Here is a 17,270-nt window from a genome sequence, read left to right as displayed (position 1 = left end):
GATTCTGATTTTCCTATCCAGAGTGTGATTACAGAAACGTTATTTGGTTTTAGTCAGAATAAGAATGAAATATTATAGCTAGAGCTACCCTAACCATTCCCACTCAGGACACTATTTAACAAGAAGTACAATAAAACCTCCAATGTAACATGAAAAAATATACTCTATCATAAACAAGCCACCACCTCCAAAACCAAAACAAATAGATGGGGTATTGGGAAAGGAAGAAGGAAAAAATTCTACCCATAATAGCCAACAGCTGACTTTGGCACCTTTCTTTTAGGTACAGACCTCACTGCAGTTCTGCCATTCACTTTAATTTCATATCATCCATGTCCCTAATGATAAATAATCTGTTCTAGTAGCTGTAAAAGTGATCAGTGTTGATTGGCCAGGGCAACCTGCAAAAAAAATTAGAGAAAATAAAACAGGAATGACCATTCAGAGCCCAATAATTCCCATTTTAAGACAGAAGCCACATGATGTCATTTTCCTGCTAAGAAATCTTTTACATTTAATTTCAGTACCTAATGAAAACTTTTTTCAAACCATTATTCATGTGAAAAATGAACTCATCTGCTCAGATCCTTAGTCCTGTGGTTAATAAGTCCTGACTTATTACAGTAGAGTTCCCCTGAAATTAAAGCTCCTGAATTTGTTAGCCGCCTTAGACTGTACAGTTGTGAAAAGAAAAGGAGTACTTGTGGCACCTTAGAGACTAACCAATTTATTTGAGCATGAGCTTTCGTGAGCTACAGCTCACTTCATCGGATGCATACTGTGGAAACTGCAGAAGACATTATGTACACAGAGACCATGAAACAATACCTCCTCCCACCCCACTCTCCTGCTGGTAATAGCTTATCTAAAGTGATCATCAATGTGTATGGCCCACCTTGATTAACATACACATTGTAAAGAGAGTGGTCACTTTGGATGGGCTATTACCAGCAGGAGAGTGAGTTTGTGTGTGGGGGGGCGGAGGGTGAGAAAACCTGGATTTGTGCTGGAAATGGCCCAACTTGATGATCACTTTAGATAAGCTATTACCAGCAGGAGAGTGGGGTGGGAGGAGGTATTGTTCCATGGTCTCTGTGTATATAATGTCTTCTGCAGTTTCCACAGTATGCATCCGATGAAGTGAGCTGTAGCTCACGAAAGCTTATGCTCAAATAAATTGGTTAGTCTCTAAGGTGCCACAAGTACTCCTTTTCTTTTTGCGAATACAGACTAACACGGCTGTTACTCTGAAACCTGTACAGTTGTGATAATCAGCCTGTTTGCACATTACATAGCAATTTCTGAAATCATCACTGTGGTCTTGCAATGGGGGCCATGAGCAGTCGGCAGTAGACACTTCCTCTTTCGTATTCAGTAGTGAAAATGGTGACCACCAAATGCTTTGTCTAGAATGCCAGCCAAAGTCTGCCTCCCTCTTACCCCAGGACATAATACTTTTGTACATAAAAATATTTCTCTGTTTTATAAAGGGCTTTTCCAAAATACGTTGAATTCGTTCATTTGCTTTGGAAAATGGCCTCTACAAAGAGCTCAGATAGATGAGAATGATCTTGTGATCGAGGGAATGGATTTGGATTCAGATCATGGTTCAGTTAAGTTCCCGTGTGAACTTGGATGAATCAGTTACTTTCTTTGGGTCAGATTCTGACACCCTTAGGCTGAATAGTACCTTACTCCACAAGTGGTCCTAGTGAAGACATGGGCAAGTCTCTACATTGATTTAAATGGCACCATTTGTGTAATAAAGTAATATTCAATGGGCATATTCTTAGATGGTGTAAATTGTCATAGCACTATTGACTTGAATGATAGTTCATACCAGCTAAAGAGTTCACACCTGCTCCAGTATGAATACAGGTATCAGAATTTGATGTTTCCCTTTCACTGTATTGCTTATGAAAATTAATTTGATTGTGAGGCACTTGTTCTATGTTGTTGGGGGGTGTATATGTATCTAAGTAGATCACTGCTTTTATTCTTAGCTTTCCGTTTACCCTACATTCATGAAAAGCTCAAATATTTAGCCACTTCATCCTCACAATTATACAATTAAGATTTCTCCTTTGTCATCTCTTCCAGGATAGAAATTCTAAGTCTGGCTTTGGTTTCCCTTAAAACAAACTCTTTTGGTCAACTTCCACAATAAACACATTTTCTTTAAGACAAAATCAGCCATTTAAATCATGTTTTCTAAAGCTCATGCAATTGTTTATTACAATTGACTTTAAAGCGATCGTATAGGGAAATATCTGCACACTGATATTAGACGTGCAAACAATGAATTGAAATTGTATATGGTAGAATTTGGCTCATTGTTACAAATTTTCACCTGGGGGTATATTAATGTCTTATTGGAATACTTTGCTCACTTTTGATCTGTGTAAGACTTGAACCCATTTAAGAATATATGGTTCCACTCAAATCCCTGCCTTTGTCACCTTTGAAGTGAACTACTATAGCGAATGCCACATGGGATTACATTTTAAATCCCTTTGGAAGCTGTAGCTGATGCAGAATGCAGTAGCTTGCTTCTTGAGTAGAATATCACACTGTGACCACATGGTGCCAGTGCTACATGTCTCTTAGTTTCTGGGTGGCCTTGAAGATGTTGGTATTGACATAGAAAGCCATGGACACTCTGGGACCATCTTCTTCTGTTGTCATGCCACCTTCAAACCGATTGAGAGCTCGAGCTCATTTCACCTGTAATTCATTGGTTTTAGGTTACAAGAAAAGTAAACAATTAGAAGTCTTGAAAATACTTTTATTTACATTTAATCTTTCTAGACGCCACACTCTACAATGGAGTTTGTTTTTACTAGATATGAACGTGCAATAGTCAAGGCTAAGTTTTTGTAAGGGATATTTTTAGTAAAAGTCATGAATAGGTTATGGGCAATAATGAAAAATTCACGGAAGCCATGACCTGTCCGTAACTTTTACTAAAAATGCCCATGATGAAATAGGTAGGCTGGGCAGCTGCAAGGGGAAGTGGGGGAGGGCGGGCTGGGAGCTCCAGGATCCCCCTCTGCTGGTGGCTCCAAGATGCAGGGCAGGGGTCCCCCTTGCCTCCCGTGGTGGCCAGGAGCAGCGGGGATTCCCCCTGCTGCCGGGTCCCTCCTGCTGCCCGTGGTGGTGGGGATCCTCCTTGCCTGCCAGGAGTGGTGAATCCCCCCTGCCACCCGTGGTGGCCAGGAGTAGCAGCAGGGAGCTGTGGGGCTCCCCCCTGCCACCCGCGGTGGCTGTGAGTTGCAGGGGTACCCCGCAGCTCCCTGTCTCCGCAGGCGGCAGGGGACTCTGGAGCTCCAGCCAGTGCTGGCTAAAGTCACGGAGGTCTTTGGAAGTCACAGATTCCGTGACCTCCTTGACTAAATCGCAGCATTATCTATAGTGAAAGTAAATGATGTTTATGTTGGTTTACACTGTTTAACCATTATAACTGCAAATGCCCGTCTCTTGTAAATGGCTTAGCTTTGCATACTTTTTAATCCATGTTTCCCAGTTCCAGTGTGGCAACCTGATTTATAAGAGAACATCAGCAAAAAAATATTTGCTTAATAGAAAGTCTTTATGAATGATGGGGGTGGGAAAGGGAGTTAAGGCAGCTTGCTGGGAGTAAAGGAATGTGCTGGCCAAGTGCCAGGCTTACTATTTGGCACTGACCAAACAGATGGCTTCTTCCTTCCTCTGTCACTTAATCTGGATTTCCAAAGATGGCAAACCACAACAAGCTTGCCTCTTGTTCAAGATACACTCTGTGAACTCTTCCTGAGACACTGCAGCCAAACAGGCTGTGTTCGAATTCGTTTCAACACCTCAGAGCCTGCAAGAAACCCAGGCTTGTTTTCTCGAAGCTTGAAACCTTAAATGTAGCCACTGTGCCTTTGGGAATGATCCTTCAAGAGCATCACCTATCTGGGATACAAATGAGAACCCATATCTTAGAATCAACCATCCAGACTGGGGGGGGGGGGGCAGGGGAAGAGAGATCTATTTTCCACATCATTTATGTGTATCTCCCTTTCAAGGGTAATGGGAGTAAGATAGGCATCAAAGAGTCTAGACCTCCTCATGTACAATGAGATAACTACATTTTTAGACAAAAGCAAAGGGCTTTGAGAAGAATAGTACTGAGCGCTCTATTATTTTAGTACAAAAAAAGGCTTTTGTAAAGAGAGATGGAGTAGGGAGGGAGCAGATTGGTCTGTGCACAGAACTATTATGAAGACACATGCAGTATAATACAGAACACTGTATTTTATGTTTTGTTCATTGTGCTCAATATGGAGGCTACCTGCAAAGCCACCACACTAGGAAAATGAGAACACTTGTCTTTAATTGCAAGGACTGTACCTGAGGTAGGGGATTCATACGCTTTCTTTGCAATCACAGTTATAGCCATACTCCATAATCATCTCCAATCATGGCTAATTCGTTTGTCAATCTGTGGTGCTGAGTCCAGACACTGGGGGCATTGAGCTGCATTATTGATTTCTAGTCTGTGAAAATACATTTGGAAAATAAATACAACTGCAAGGTTTTATTCCACAATGATTTTTTTTTCTGATTTACTTGATTACTGTCAATGTAGAAAAGAGAACCTGCTTATGGTTTAACTCTGTTGTTCAGAAATTAAGCCTGCTTTTTAGGTGGTAAAAGAGGATACATTCAAAACTGATAGAAATATTGTTTTCACACAACATGTAATTACACTGTGAACTCATTGCCACAGCAAGTCATTGAGGCCAAGAACTTAGCAATATTCAGAACGGGATTGGACATGTATATGGATATCAAGAATATTTAGGGTTGTCAGACTTTGTTATAACAAATATTTTGAGATGTATATTGAACTTCATGCTCCAGGGCTTAAGCCAATCTCTGACTATGGCCTGCTACACTGGTGGTGTCATGTAGGGTATGTGTACCTACACACTGCAGTGAAAAGGAAGCTGCATCCACACTGTGAAACTATCTGTGGCAGTAAAAGGCCGTAGGGAAAGACTGGCTGTGGGGAGGCAGCAGGACACAGCACTGTTAAAAATAACAGTGTAGACATGGGAGGCACTGCTTGGACACACAGAGAGCCATATAGGGTATATACCCTAACGTTCTGCCAGGTCTCTCTTTGCCTAAGCAGGGCTTCAGTGCTTCCCCTGCTATTTATATCCTTGCTATGGGGCATGCAGTGTTTGCACTGTACATGCTTCTGTAAGTGTAGACATAGGCTAGAAGAGATCACGATGAGAACTAATGTAGGGACAGACTATCCTGCATGTATTTTCAGCAGGGTTCCTATACCTTTCTCTGAAGCATCTGGTACTGGTCATTGCGGGAGGCAGGATACTGGACTTGGTGAACCTCGGGTCTCAGCCAGTATGGCTATTCCTGTGTTCCTACCAGCTTCCTTGGTTTTCAAGAGTTGGTGGGATTTTCAAGATCATTTAATTTGTTATCTAAACCTTGAGCCTGCTGCTTCTCTCTCATTGGGTTTTTCACTGACCTTAAAGGAGTTACTCTGGATATTTCAGTGAAACTAAGAGGGGAATATCAGGCTCCTTATCTTCAGCCTATGATTTTATAAAGGGAAAATGAGTGTGTCTCCTATGGAGTTAACATTTTAGTATTCCAGAAAAAAATCTCCAGCAGAAAAGCATGAAACAGTATCTTTAAGCTGCTCCAACAATAAAAGAAATATAGCCACTTAAGAGGCTCTCATTCAAACAGGAAGGAGAGTTGTAGATGGGATACATGGAATTAGATAACCAATGAGCATGGTGGTTTGGAGGAGGCTGTGTAGCAGATTAACGTTCGAAAATGAGGTGACAATTTGAGAAAGGGCAGGCGCTGCAGCTGGCAGTAGACACAATGGCTATGACAGGTGTATAACTGTGAGTTCACTCCATGAATCTGTGCCAAGCTGTCCAATAAGTTTGCTTCACTTATCGGATGCATGTTAGTAGCATTTCAGATTTATAGTACTTCATAATCCAGCACCGGAAGAAATATTCATTCTGCTTATTGACTTTATGGAACAAGAAATGCTAATAAAGCATTGAGTGCTTAATAAATACACTAGGGTTGCACTTCACTATCAGAGCAAGAGCTTTGTTTTCTATTGAGGTGAATAATTTACAGTTAACGCTGGAAACAGTAGACATAATTTAAGATTTAGAGACAATTACCAATAAAGGAAAAATATTCTTGATTTTTCCTCCTTTTGTTCTTTTGTATAGAAACCAAGCTGTATGGGGAATGGGCATTTCTGTCTATCTCCTTGTATCTCTTTAGATATTTCTGTATAATATTACATGTGTGTATTGATTAGAATAATGTATAATGTGTAATATCAGAGAATGGTCCAAACTGCAAAGGTGAGATCTGAACTTCCCCAAAGTTCAGGAGTTATGCAGACCTGAAATTTTGGTTTTAGACCCTCTGGGCCATGATTTTCAAAATTGGGTGTCAAAAGTTTGATTCCAAAACCTATATTTAGGCATCTAAGTGGCATGATTTTCAAAAGTGCTGAGCTTCCATTATCTCCCACTGAGTGCCTGGATGCTCAGCACTTCAAAAATCAAGCACAGTGATTTAGGTGCCTAAATATGGATTTAGGTGCCTAACTCTAGATACCCATTTAGAACATATTTATCCAGCTATATTTGGGATTACATTACTCATCAGTGACTAAGCCAAGGTATGGGTTATTGGTAATGGAGTTGTACTAAAGGCATCCCAGACTGTGCCAATTTAAAATCTTTATCCCTCACCATCATGTATTCTGTATATGTCACATATTTTACCAGTATTTTGGAAACATTTTAGAGAGTTTTAAAAACATTACTGAAACTATTTTTTTATATCCATGCAAAGCAAAATACCTAAGTTACCAGAGTTGCAAGGCTCAGCAAGAGAGAGAAATTAAAACAAATGAATATTCTCTAAAACTTCTCTCAAAGATTTTTGTTAACCAAAAATATCCTTACTTTGAAATTCATTATCACAGATCTTTCCAGCCCTAGGAAGGAGTGCATTACATCCCATTGGTAAGCTTGAAATCTCCCCTTTCCATTGATATTAAGTGCCAGTCTGTAGCCCTGGAGAGGGTGTAATTCCACATTTAGATGGAAAAGGGAAGAAATATTTCCCAGCTAGGTAATTTTTTAAAAATTGTGGATGCATAAAACTGCTCATGGATTTGTAATGTTGGAATAACTCATAGGGAAAGATTGATTACTTGGCAGAGTGAAGGTGAACTGCAGACCCTTCCAATGAACTGGTTTATTACATAGCTATGACCTCCACATATACATCCGTATGTACGATACAAAATAATGTATAATATCTAAATATATTTGTGTATGCAAATTTTTTAAACGCGTGTGTCTAAAGTTAGACACTAAAATTTACATTTAGGCCTGATTATGTGGATACTTATGCCCACGCTTAAATTAAAGTGCATGAGTCATATTTGCATGATTGGGACCTTAGACTTCTACATTGCCCCTGAACTCAGTGGAAGCGGTAGGTGCTCAATACATCTGAAAATCAGGCTACTTATTTGGATGCCCATATTGATTTTGGTGTCTAACTGAGTGCTTGAGTCCAAAACAAAGAAGTAAAAGAACTTCTCAGACGTGGCTCCTGCTATAGAAGGAGAGATGGTGCCGGTAACCTGGGCGGAAGCCAGGGGGACCCTCTCCCCACTCTTGAAGGAGGGATAGTGGCTTGGTAACTTGGGTAAACCCCAGAGGAACCCCCAGGACCCCTCTCCTTGCTCCAGAAGGAGGGTTGGTGGGTAGGTAACTTGGGTAGACGTAGGGTGACCCATCCCAGACCTACCTTTCCGCTCCTGAAGAAGAGATGGCAGCTAGCTAACGTGGGCAGGCTGGGAAGTTGAAGAGGTAGAGGAGACAGTGTGAGGAGATGGTTCCTTTGGCTCCTCCACATCTTTTGCTTCTGGGCCTGCTCCAGAAGAAGAGATGGCAACTAGGTAACCTGGGTGTGGGGAGCCAGGTCAGAGGTACCAGAACACCATTCCAGCTGCCCAACCAAGTGCTGGAACACTGTTTAGAAGTGCACCGGCACGACTCAAGCACTGGTCTAGCCTTTTTGGTCCTCAGAGTTTTGACATTTTTACCATGATCTCTGGGAGACCATAACTGGGAAGAAATTGGATTAGTTGTTGGATTCATCTTCAAGGTAAATATTTTCTGTTTGTTCTGGCCTTGAACTAAAGTTGCCACATGCTAGTTCAGGGGTGGGCAAACTATGGCCCGTGGGCCATATCCAGCCTGCAAGACATTTTAAGCTGGCCCGCGAGCTCCCGCTGGGGAGTGGGGTCTAGGGCTTGTGGGTCAGGGGCCGCACCATGCGGCTTGGCCCTGCTCTGGCCGGGGGCCGCACCATGGCTACCCAAGTTACCTACGGCATGGTCCCGCTCCAGCTCCTATGCGCTCCAGTGGCCCCCTCTGGCGCTCCAATGGGAGCTGCAGGGACGGTGCCAGCAGATGGGGCAGCGTGCGGAGCTGCCTGGCCTTGTCTCTGTGTACGAGCCAAAGAAGGGACATGCCACTGCTTCCGGGAGCCACTTGAAGTAAGCACCCCTTGGAGCCTGCACCCCTGAGCCTCTCCTCACACCCCAACCCCCCCTGCCCTAGCCCTGATCCCCTCCCACTCTCCAAACCCTTCAATCCGAGCCCAGAGCACCCTCCTGCACCCCAAACATCTCATCCCCAGCCCCACCCCAGAGCTTACACCCCTTCCCACACACCTGCCCCAGCCCTGATCCCCCACCTGCCCTCTGAAACCCTCGGTCCCAGGCCAGAGCACCCTCTACACCCCTAACTCCTCATCCCCAACCCCAATTTTGCGAGCATTCATGGCCCACCATACAATTTCTATTCCCTGATGTGGCCCTCAGGCCTAAAAGTTTGCCCACCCCTGTGCTAGTATAACACTTCTAAGCTAATCAAAAGAGTCTTCCATTGGAATGATGATGGGCTTTATTCCTGTGGTATTCCACCAAGAATGGGAATGATTTTACAGATTTTTATTCCACTTCAGTGATCTATTACAAGTCCACTGAACTATGACATGCACTAAAGTCAGCTTATTATGGTTCAGGGCACACATTAGCCCTACAGGGGTGGTCAGTGAAACAAAGGCTCTAGTATATATGGCTGTTTAAAAAGAAGAAGTTGGTTACATACTGAAGATAAACATTATAACCCTGGGATTTGTTTTAAAAATTAGGTCATAGACATGAGATTCTCTTTATCGTCTATTAAAAATTGTTGCAAAAACGTATTAATATAATACCTTTTAATTCTAGAAAATGGGTAATTGACGTGTTCCATAAATCCAAGCACTGTTTTTTATATTTAAATCGTAAATGTGTATGAGAACTCAGCATATCATCTTCTTTCTGGAAGACTTCAGTCTCTCATGGAAGGGGTTCATTTCTTAAGTGAATATATTTTTTTTTCTTCTGCAGAGCCTTTACATCTTGATGTAAGTGCCATCTTTTTTCCCCAAGTGTTTCTTTTTTGATGACAAAACAGACTTTTTTGTGGATCGTCTCTGTTTTTATCTAAATTTTTTCTTTTTTATTATTTTTCTTTTATTTTTAAACCAAATTTTCAATGGAAAATCAAAATATTTTCAGGGTGGGAGGGACTGATGAACAGTTGAAATTTTCCCCTGAAAACTTTGATTAAAAGTTGTTCCGGCCCCCTTTCCCCCACTCCCAGGGGGAACATTTTCAAACCAACTCCACTACAGAACATTCACAGAGCTGGTGTGAGTGGCATTAACTAAATTTCTGAGAAAAAGAGGCTTCTTCAGATGGTTCCCTCTTTCACATGTTTAGTTTAGAAAAGGAGGTCCATTTCAAGGGAGAAAGCCACCTTCTCCTAATCTGAAATAATAAATAGCTGAAGGTAATAAAAAAGATTTTGGAGACTTTAAAATCAGCAAGGGGATTACGCAGTGATCTACAGTACTATGACAGGTTTCAGAGTAGCAGCCGTGTAAGTCTGTCTCTAAGGTGCCACTGGTACTCCTTTTCTTTTTACAGTACTATGTGATCATGTGTGTATGAAATACATATGCATGTATCCAGAATCCATGTGTTTACAATAATACATTTAAAACCCATCATGTTCGACTCTTCTACATGTATATGACAATATAGAATATGTAAGGGTCATATAGAAACTATATGATACGTGTGGAAGTGGGTTTTACTCCTTTGTTTCAAGAATAAAAATTAAGGTGGCAGGATTAAAAGATCTTATAAAGCGTCTGCTATGGATTGGTTTGTGTGTGGCAATATTGGCTCTACATAAATTTTCACTATTGAACTTGCAAACATCACAATTATTTCTTGAAGTGCGCACATCTTGGTATTACAGATGGATCAATAGTCTTGATAACACTGAATTTTTGTCAGACCTAACCTGGTAGACTTGTAATGTGTCAGAGAATTTTTGTCATTTATCTTGCAATGCACGAGACAAAAGTGTTTGCAACCTTGAATAACATTGAATGTGGAAAGCAGACTGAAATATATCATGTGGCAGGGATTTTTGGCGGGCCATGAGGGGGTAAGTTTGGTTTTTTATGCATAGTATATGAATCTGCCGGTTAAAATCCTGAACACTGTGTGTGTTCTAAGAATACAGAACAGCCCATGAGGCTTAAATTTGTGGTAGGCATGTTTTATCTAGTCTCTTTCTGATCATTTATTTAGCATTAGGTAACCTAATTCCTTTATTGAGTTCAGAGGACAGATTAGCAAGGCACAAAAAGCAGGAGGAGGCTTTCTAAATGAGAGAGTGGTTACAGGTCAGGGGGCAGAACCTTGGCAAATGTAACTTGACATAGCTTGGAGCTCTGGCAGTTTACACCCATTAAGGATCTGGCCCGAGATGCGTTAAGCACCAGCTGAGGGGGAGATGGCTATAGCTCAAAGCAGTGCAAGATTCATTGTGTTTTCTTTTATTAAAACCACTCTACTTCGTGTGCCGGATTAATGTTGATAAACTTCAGAGTTGATAAACTATGTTTTAAGGAGAAATGTGAATGAGAAGAGTAGGTTTCTTGGCACAGCAGGAGGAGGAGGAGGATTTCCTGGTGTAAGAGAGAACTGGGAAGAAGGCATGGCACATATGCAAGTGTTAGGACAGAGATGAAGGAAATCGTGGGTGGAGTATACAGAGCAAGAAGGAGAGGAGGAGGAGGAAGGGGTTTGTAATGACACATTACAAATACTCTTTAAAAGGTGTAAACCATAGCTTTTTCATGATGAACAAGAAATAAATGTATTTACATTCCTAATACAAATACTTGACAATCAAAAGGAAAGACAATGCATGCTTAAGGACTTCCGCATTCAAAGCATATTTTTGGAACTACTCTTGGATAATATAAAAAAAAACCACGTGAATTTCTCAGAAAGTTTAAAAAGAAAGTTTTTGTTTCAAATTCACAGAAAAAATTAGATGATATAGGGTAATGTCCATCAGTCTGTCAATATTTAAACCTATAGGAGGTTTAATATTGCCTATTCCTCAAATAATTTTTGGTAAATGATCACATTTTGGTAAATGACCACTGGCCAGTCTTCAGTACTCATAATGTAAATAGAATTGGAGACTGTAAAAGAAGGTTAGCGTGTGGGTCATTATTAGGGTTGCCAACTTGGTAATATTTAAAAACCAGACACTCCAGCAGAAGTGCAGTAACCTCCCTTGCCCTGCCTCTTCCCCCTGAGGCCCCAACTCCTCCTTTTCCTCCTCCCTCCAGGTCACTTGCTGCTTTTCCCCTCCCACCCCCACTGCCTGGGTCAGGAGGGGCTTGCCTGCGGAGCTGGGGCTGGGAGCTGCAGCCGCCCAATGCAGGTAGGAGGCAGCCTCGGCTGAGTAGGGGCTGACGCGGGTTAGTGACCTAGCTCCTCCGTGCCTCCCCCGCCTGTCAAACTGGACTTTGAGTGTCTGGGTGAGTAGATCTGACGAGACACTGTCAGATCCCCTTTTCAGCTGGACTTTCCAGTCGAAAACCAGGCACCTGACCACCCTAGTTATTGCTTGTTACCATCAGGCCTTATCCAGATGTCTGGTGGTTAATGGAAGGAAATTTCCTGGAACATGCCTTAATGTTATCATGCAAGACCTAAGGAAAAAGGTATAGATTTCACTGCCAAACTTCACCAGGCCAAATATTAGGCCCAGTTAAATCAAGGACAAAACTCTCATTGACTTCAGAAGGACTAAAATTTAGCTTGCTGTGTCTTTTTAACTTAGCATTGTTTTCCAATACTGTTGAGGATAAAGTGAAACTTCTTTTGTGACCCATTAGACAATGTGTAGAGCTATCGAGAAATTGGTTGTGGTGAGTTTGCACACCCTTAGTTTCATTTTGTGTTTCTGATTTCAGAAAACTACAAAAATAAAAGCAAAACGTATTCAAAATTGCCAACTGTAGCCAGGTTTAGTGTAGGTGGGTGGTTTCTACCAAAAGCTATGTCAGAAAATTCATCTTAAATTCATCAGAGGGTTAGCAGACTTTGGTAAAACTTAAAATGATCCTAGCCCAAGGTTCAGGTTTGTGACAGGTTCCAACAGCTCTTTTATGCGTATACGTAAAATCCCCTTCTTTTTTATCTCCTTTGAAGTACTGTGTATTTCTGTTGAACAAAATCTAATAAATAGAGTTTTAAAAGGGAGGTTTTTTTCCCTCAGAAACACTGAAGTTTCTAACATTAAAGTCATTTCCTACTTTTGCAGCTAGGATTACGCCTCTCTGGTTTTGCCCAATCTTGTCCCCACTCCTCTTGTGTTCCCTCAGCTCTTGCTCTTTAACCTGAAAATAATGTGAACAGCCCCTTATAGTGCCAAAACCACTGTTGCTTGCAGAACTGTCACACTCCCAGGTATTGAAAACCCACTATGTTCCTTAACCCCGGGTTTCTACTTAATAATGTGCTGAGTAGCTCTGCTGTGTCAACAAGCCTGTTCAGGACTCTCATCCCCAAATTTTAAAAAAAACCAACCTCTTCATGCAATTTTTCCTGGTATAGAATACATAAAAATGTCCCTACATGGTATTCTAGATAATATTAACATTTCAGATCCAGCAGTAATAAGACAAAAACATCACCCAAAAATCTTTTGTGAAATATGCGAGACGTGGCAATGACCCAAATCCACATGTGCTGCTTTTCATTCAGTTTTCTATCCCGCCAGTATATTTTACAACTTTCCCATTTGGAAAATACTTCCTTAGGACTTTTTTTTGTCCATGAGCCCTTTCAACAGGCCATGAGTAGCCTGCTATTACCATTCCCTGCCCCAGAAATTCCAATTCTGAATATATGAATAAATGGGTTGAGAAAAGCCTTCTTAAATATTGACTGGGTAGTCAGTACCAATAATGATTAATTGTCACAATTCGGGGCAACTGCACTTCTATCCCTGTCCATGGTCCCTCAAGAGCACCCAATCTAGGCTCCTGGTTCCTCAGCAGTCACCTCTCTTGGGCGGAGACCCACATCTCTCTCTCTCCCCCTCCTGACCAGGGTTTTTTCCGGGCTGCACAGTTCCCTCCCTACACTGTGATATCCCCAGCAAGCCAGCCTGCCTAAACAGGCCAGTGTCTGCACTTGGCTTTCTCTTAGAATGCTATGAACAGCAGTAATTGTCAGCAGTCACAAATTGTAACTCTTTCTAAACAAGCACACTTGTCCTTAAGGTGAAAGTATTACAGAGAAAACATAAAAACAATAGAAGTTCCTATACTCTTTCTATCAGAGGTCACCCATCAGTTTTATGGGGCCTCAGTAGGCCAAAGTCCTTCCATCCCTTCCCAGGGACTCTCCTTGTACAAAAGGTCCTGTCTGTTTGCTGGATCTGAAAGAATCCAGTTTAAACTCAGGCTATTCATCCAAAAGTCCTTTCTTGGTCTGTTGGTCTCTGGAGAATCCAGTTTGAACCACTATATGTGAACCTCTGCAGGTTGTGGTACTTCCCTGGTGGCATTACAATCTGAATGAATTTGCCTAATCACCCCACTGTCCTTGGTTCCTGGAGGAGCTGTATGTAGCTGAGGCCTGGCCTGACATGAGTAATTAACACAAGGAGGCCTCCGTTCTTGGAAGATACAAATAGGGAGGTAAATGAATCATCAGGTTGAAAACAGAACGTTTGTGCTAAATAGGATAAGTAAATAGGTCAGTAGGTTAAAAAAGGCAGAATGTCTGAGCCAACTAAGATAAGAGGGAGAAAGCTCAGGGCACTGTTTACTATGAACTAGATAACAAGGGGCAAAATAAGTTAGGAATGCAGAGATAAAATAAAGAGGAAATTGAACCATGGACAGCGGGTGGACAGCACGTGTTGCACAGGGATTGGTTCCTGCAAAATAACCAAGCCAATCCAGAAATGTGATGCAATGTATAGTAAATGCAATAAGATTGTAATGGATATAAAGTGAGAGGGTTTCTGTGTAACTTTGGAGCTGCGATGTACCTTGCACCCCGCCCCACTGTGTCTGAGTCTGATCAACTCAGTGTAGCACTGCTGTATGCCAAATAAAGATACCTGAGTGATGAAGGCAGCAGTTGAACTGAGTTTTTTGGAAGCCAAGTGGAAAGAGGTCTCAGGAGGAATCCTAAAACTGTGGTCACATTCTCCCATGGAATTACATATATAGTCCCTGGCCCACATTGATATAATTTTAATACAGTCAGATCTCCCAAAGGTATTGCAGGAAGTTACGTATCTGATGCATTAATATTGTGGTAAGGGTTTCAGGCAACGTCAAGGGCTCATTTTGTTAGGCACTGTACGCAAACACACAGGAAGACATAGACTCTGCTCTGAATTGCTGAATATCTAATGCAAGACATAAGCAACAAAGGGACACATCCTATTTCAGGAGGCTCTAAGGAGCAGCTCTTAGTTGCTTCTTCACCTGGTAAAATCAGAAAAATGCACAGTGTTACTGAAGGAAGAGACAATTTAGTCAATGCCTCCTTTGTATTCAGTGTCTAATTTATATATGCTATTTCCTGCTACAGATGTAAATGAATGTACCACTGAGAATGGTGGCTGTCAGGACCAGTGCTGCAATACTATTGGCAGCTACTACTGCAGATGTCCAGCTGGCCAGAAATTGGGCGAAGATGGAAAATCATGTGAAGGTAACATTCTGCACTGTCTATCTTTCCTGATAAAAAATCCGAGAACATCCTTGGAATGAAAACTGAGAGAGTTACCTTTTATCTAGAGCCAGCTGAAGTGCATAAATTCAGAATCGTCAAGAGTGCAGATCTTCTTCTGTGTGGATTATGAAGATATAACTCTAAGAACACTTCAAAGGGTTCTTATGAAAAATGTATCATTTTGCCCTGGATTGGTTTGTGCCATGTTCTGATTATGGCATTTCTATCATCAGTTTATTAACCTGAAGAAAGTGTACACACTGGAAAGTATTTCATCCGTTTTTAAAACAAAATATGCTTATCAGAAAGTACACATACATTTCTGCACTTCAGTTGCAGTTCCACAGCTACAGATGAAGCGATTAAAATAAGATTTGAAATCACATGCTACATAAACCCATTTGCCTTCTTTCTTAGGGAAACATGAAGCCAGATTCCTTGGTAAGATCTGGGGTGAATTTCATCCCTATGCAAAGGGCCAGCTTCAAAATAGGGTTTGCATGAGACTTAAGTGCTACATAGGTTTTATTTCAGCCCTCTGCACATGGCTGAATTTTATCACGGCTGTTCTGCAGCACTCTGTTAACATAAAACAGCGTAAACCTGGTCTAACTGGCCCATTAAGCCAGGTTCAAAGCTATTTTGCATCAGCAAACTGATGCAAAGTAGTTAGTGTACCGGTAAATTTGGCCCATAGAGCAGTAGGCTATAGCAGGTGATGGCCTCCAAAAAGGTTTAGTTTATTTCTGAGGTCCCATGTGATCTTTCAGATGTGAACTTAGAAACCACCAGCTAAAACTCTCACTCACGCATGCACACGTGCTGGGACAGGTTATTTGCCGAGCTGTTGCCCTCTATCTTGTGTGGCTGTATTTCCTTGCCGCAGTAAATAAATAGTTGAAGTTCTTTTGATTCCTTCAGGGTGAAATGTGTTTTATGTATGTAGATTCTTGCAAACCATATTATCATCTTTCACAGCATGAAGACATTTCTGATAAGATTGTTTTCCCCATTGTACGCAATTGTGCAAATTCCTCTCTGCCAGGATTTCATTTTACTTTTGTCCTTTGCCTCCTGATTTTTAGTTAGATACATTACCGTGTACGTCCCAGCTGTTGTTATATTCTTTACTGTATCTCTATAACTTATTCAGAAACACTGTTTCCCAGACTGAAAGGTTGTAGGATTAGCTTCCACAGCAAGCTATCAGTTGGTATCCAGCTTGACAATATAAATAAGAACTAGATGGGCATTTTCTTTTGATTGAAGTGTATTTTTTTGTTGTTGGGTTTGTTTGTTTGTTTTTTAACTGAGGTCCTATGTGCTTCCCTTTGATGGATTTTTATATTCCAAATACACAAACTCAGAAAAAGTGTACATAATTCAAAGAGTTTTACTACCTTTCTTCAGTCTCCTGTTATTATCTTTAGTGATTCTTCGGTAATGTTTCTGTGAACAAGTTTGTATGTGTTTATATTGTTGAATACTTACAGTTTTCAGATTTGCTTTAAAGTAATTAATTGAGCTTCCAGGTAATCCTTCTTGTATTGAAAGCAAAGATTATGCATCTTACTCCTAAATTGCTTAAATATAACAACAAAATTTTGCAAAAAGAAAAGGAGTACTAGTGGCACCTTAGAGATTAACCAATTTATTTGAGCATAAGCTTTCGTGAGCTACAGCTCACTTCAGTAGCTCATGAAAGCTTATGCTCAAATAAATTGGTTAGTCTCTAAGGTGCCACAAGTACTCCTTTTCTTTTTGCGAATACAGACTAACACGGCTGCTACTCTGAAACACAATTTTGGTGAGAGCAGTAATGAGCTAGTTATGTATGTCTCCTCCTCAAATGTGGCATTACATTCTTTAAAAGGTGAAGCTAAGAATGTTTGACTCTCCTGTCAGGCATTCCTTATGAGCAATTACAGAGGAATGCGGTGGTAGCCCTTGTGAAGCTTATTTAAAACAATAGAAATAGCATAAGTGTACAATTACAGTGTTCACCATTGAATTCTTCACAGTTTTT

The 17,270-nt window shown here is 41.2% G+C and overlaps 1 protein-coding gene across 1 annotated transcript in view; it reads left to right on the top strand.

Moving 5' to 3' along the window:
• LOC141993856 (uncharacterized) overlaps nucleotides 1–17,270 on the top strand; it is a 281,814-nt gene that overhangs the window by 157,613 nt on the left and 106,931 nt on the right. Inside the window, exon 5 of the mRNA XM_074963607.1 lies at nucleotides 15,101–15,223. Coding sequence (XP_074819708.1) covers nucleotides 15,101–15,223 — 123 coding nt within the window. The remainder of the gene's footprint in view (nucleotides 1–15,100; nucleotides 15,224–17,270) is intronic.

This window comes from Natator depressus, chromosome 9 (assembly GCF_965152275.1).
Source record: "Natator depressus isolate rNatDep1 chromosome 9, rNatDep2.hap1, whole genome shotgun sequence".
NCBI classification, from domain to species: Eukaryota; Metazoa; Chordata; order Testudines; family Cheloniidae; genus Natator; species Natator depressus.
Note: the sequence above shows the minus strand (reverse complement) of the source record. Positions and strands in the feature narration are given on the sequence as shown.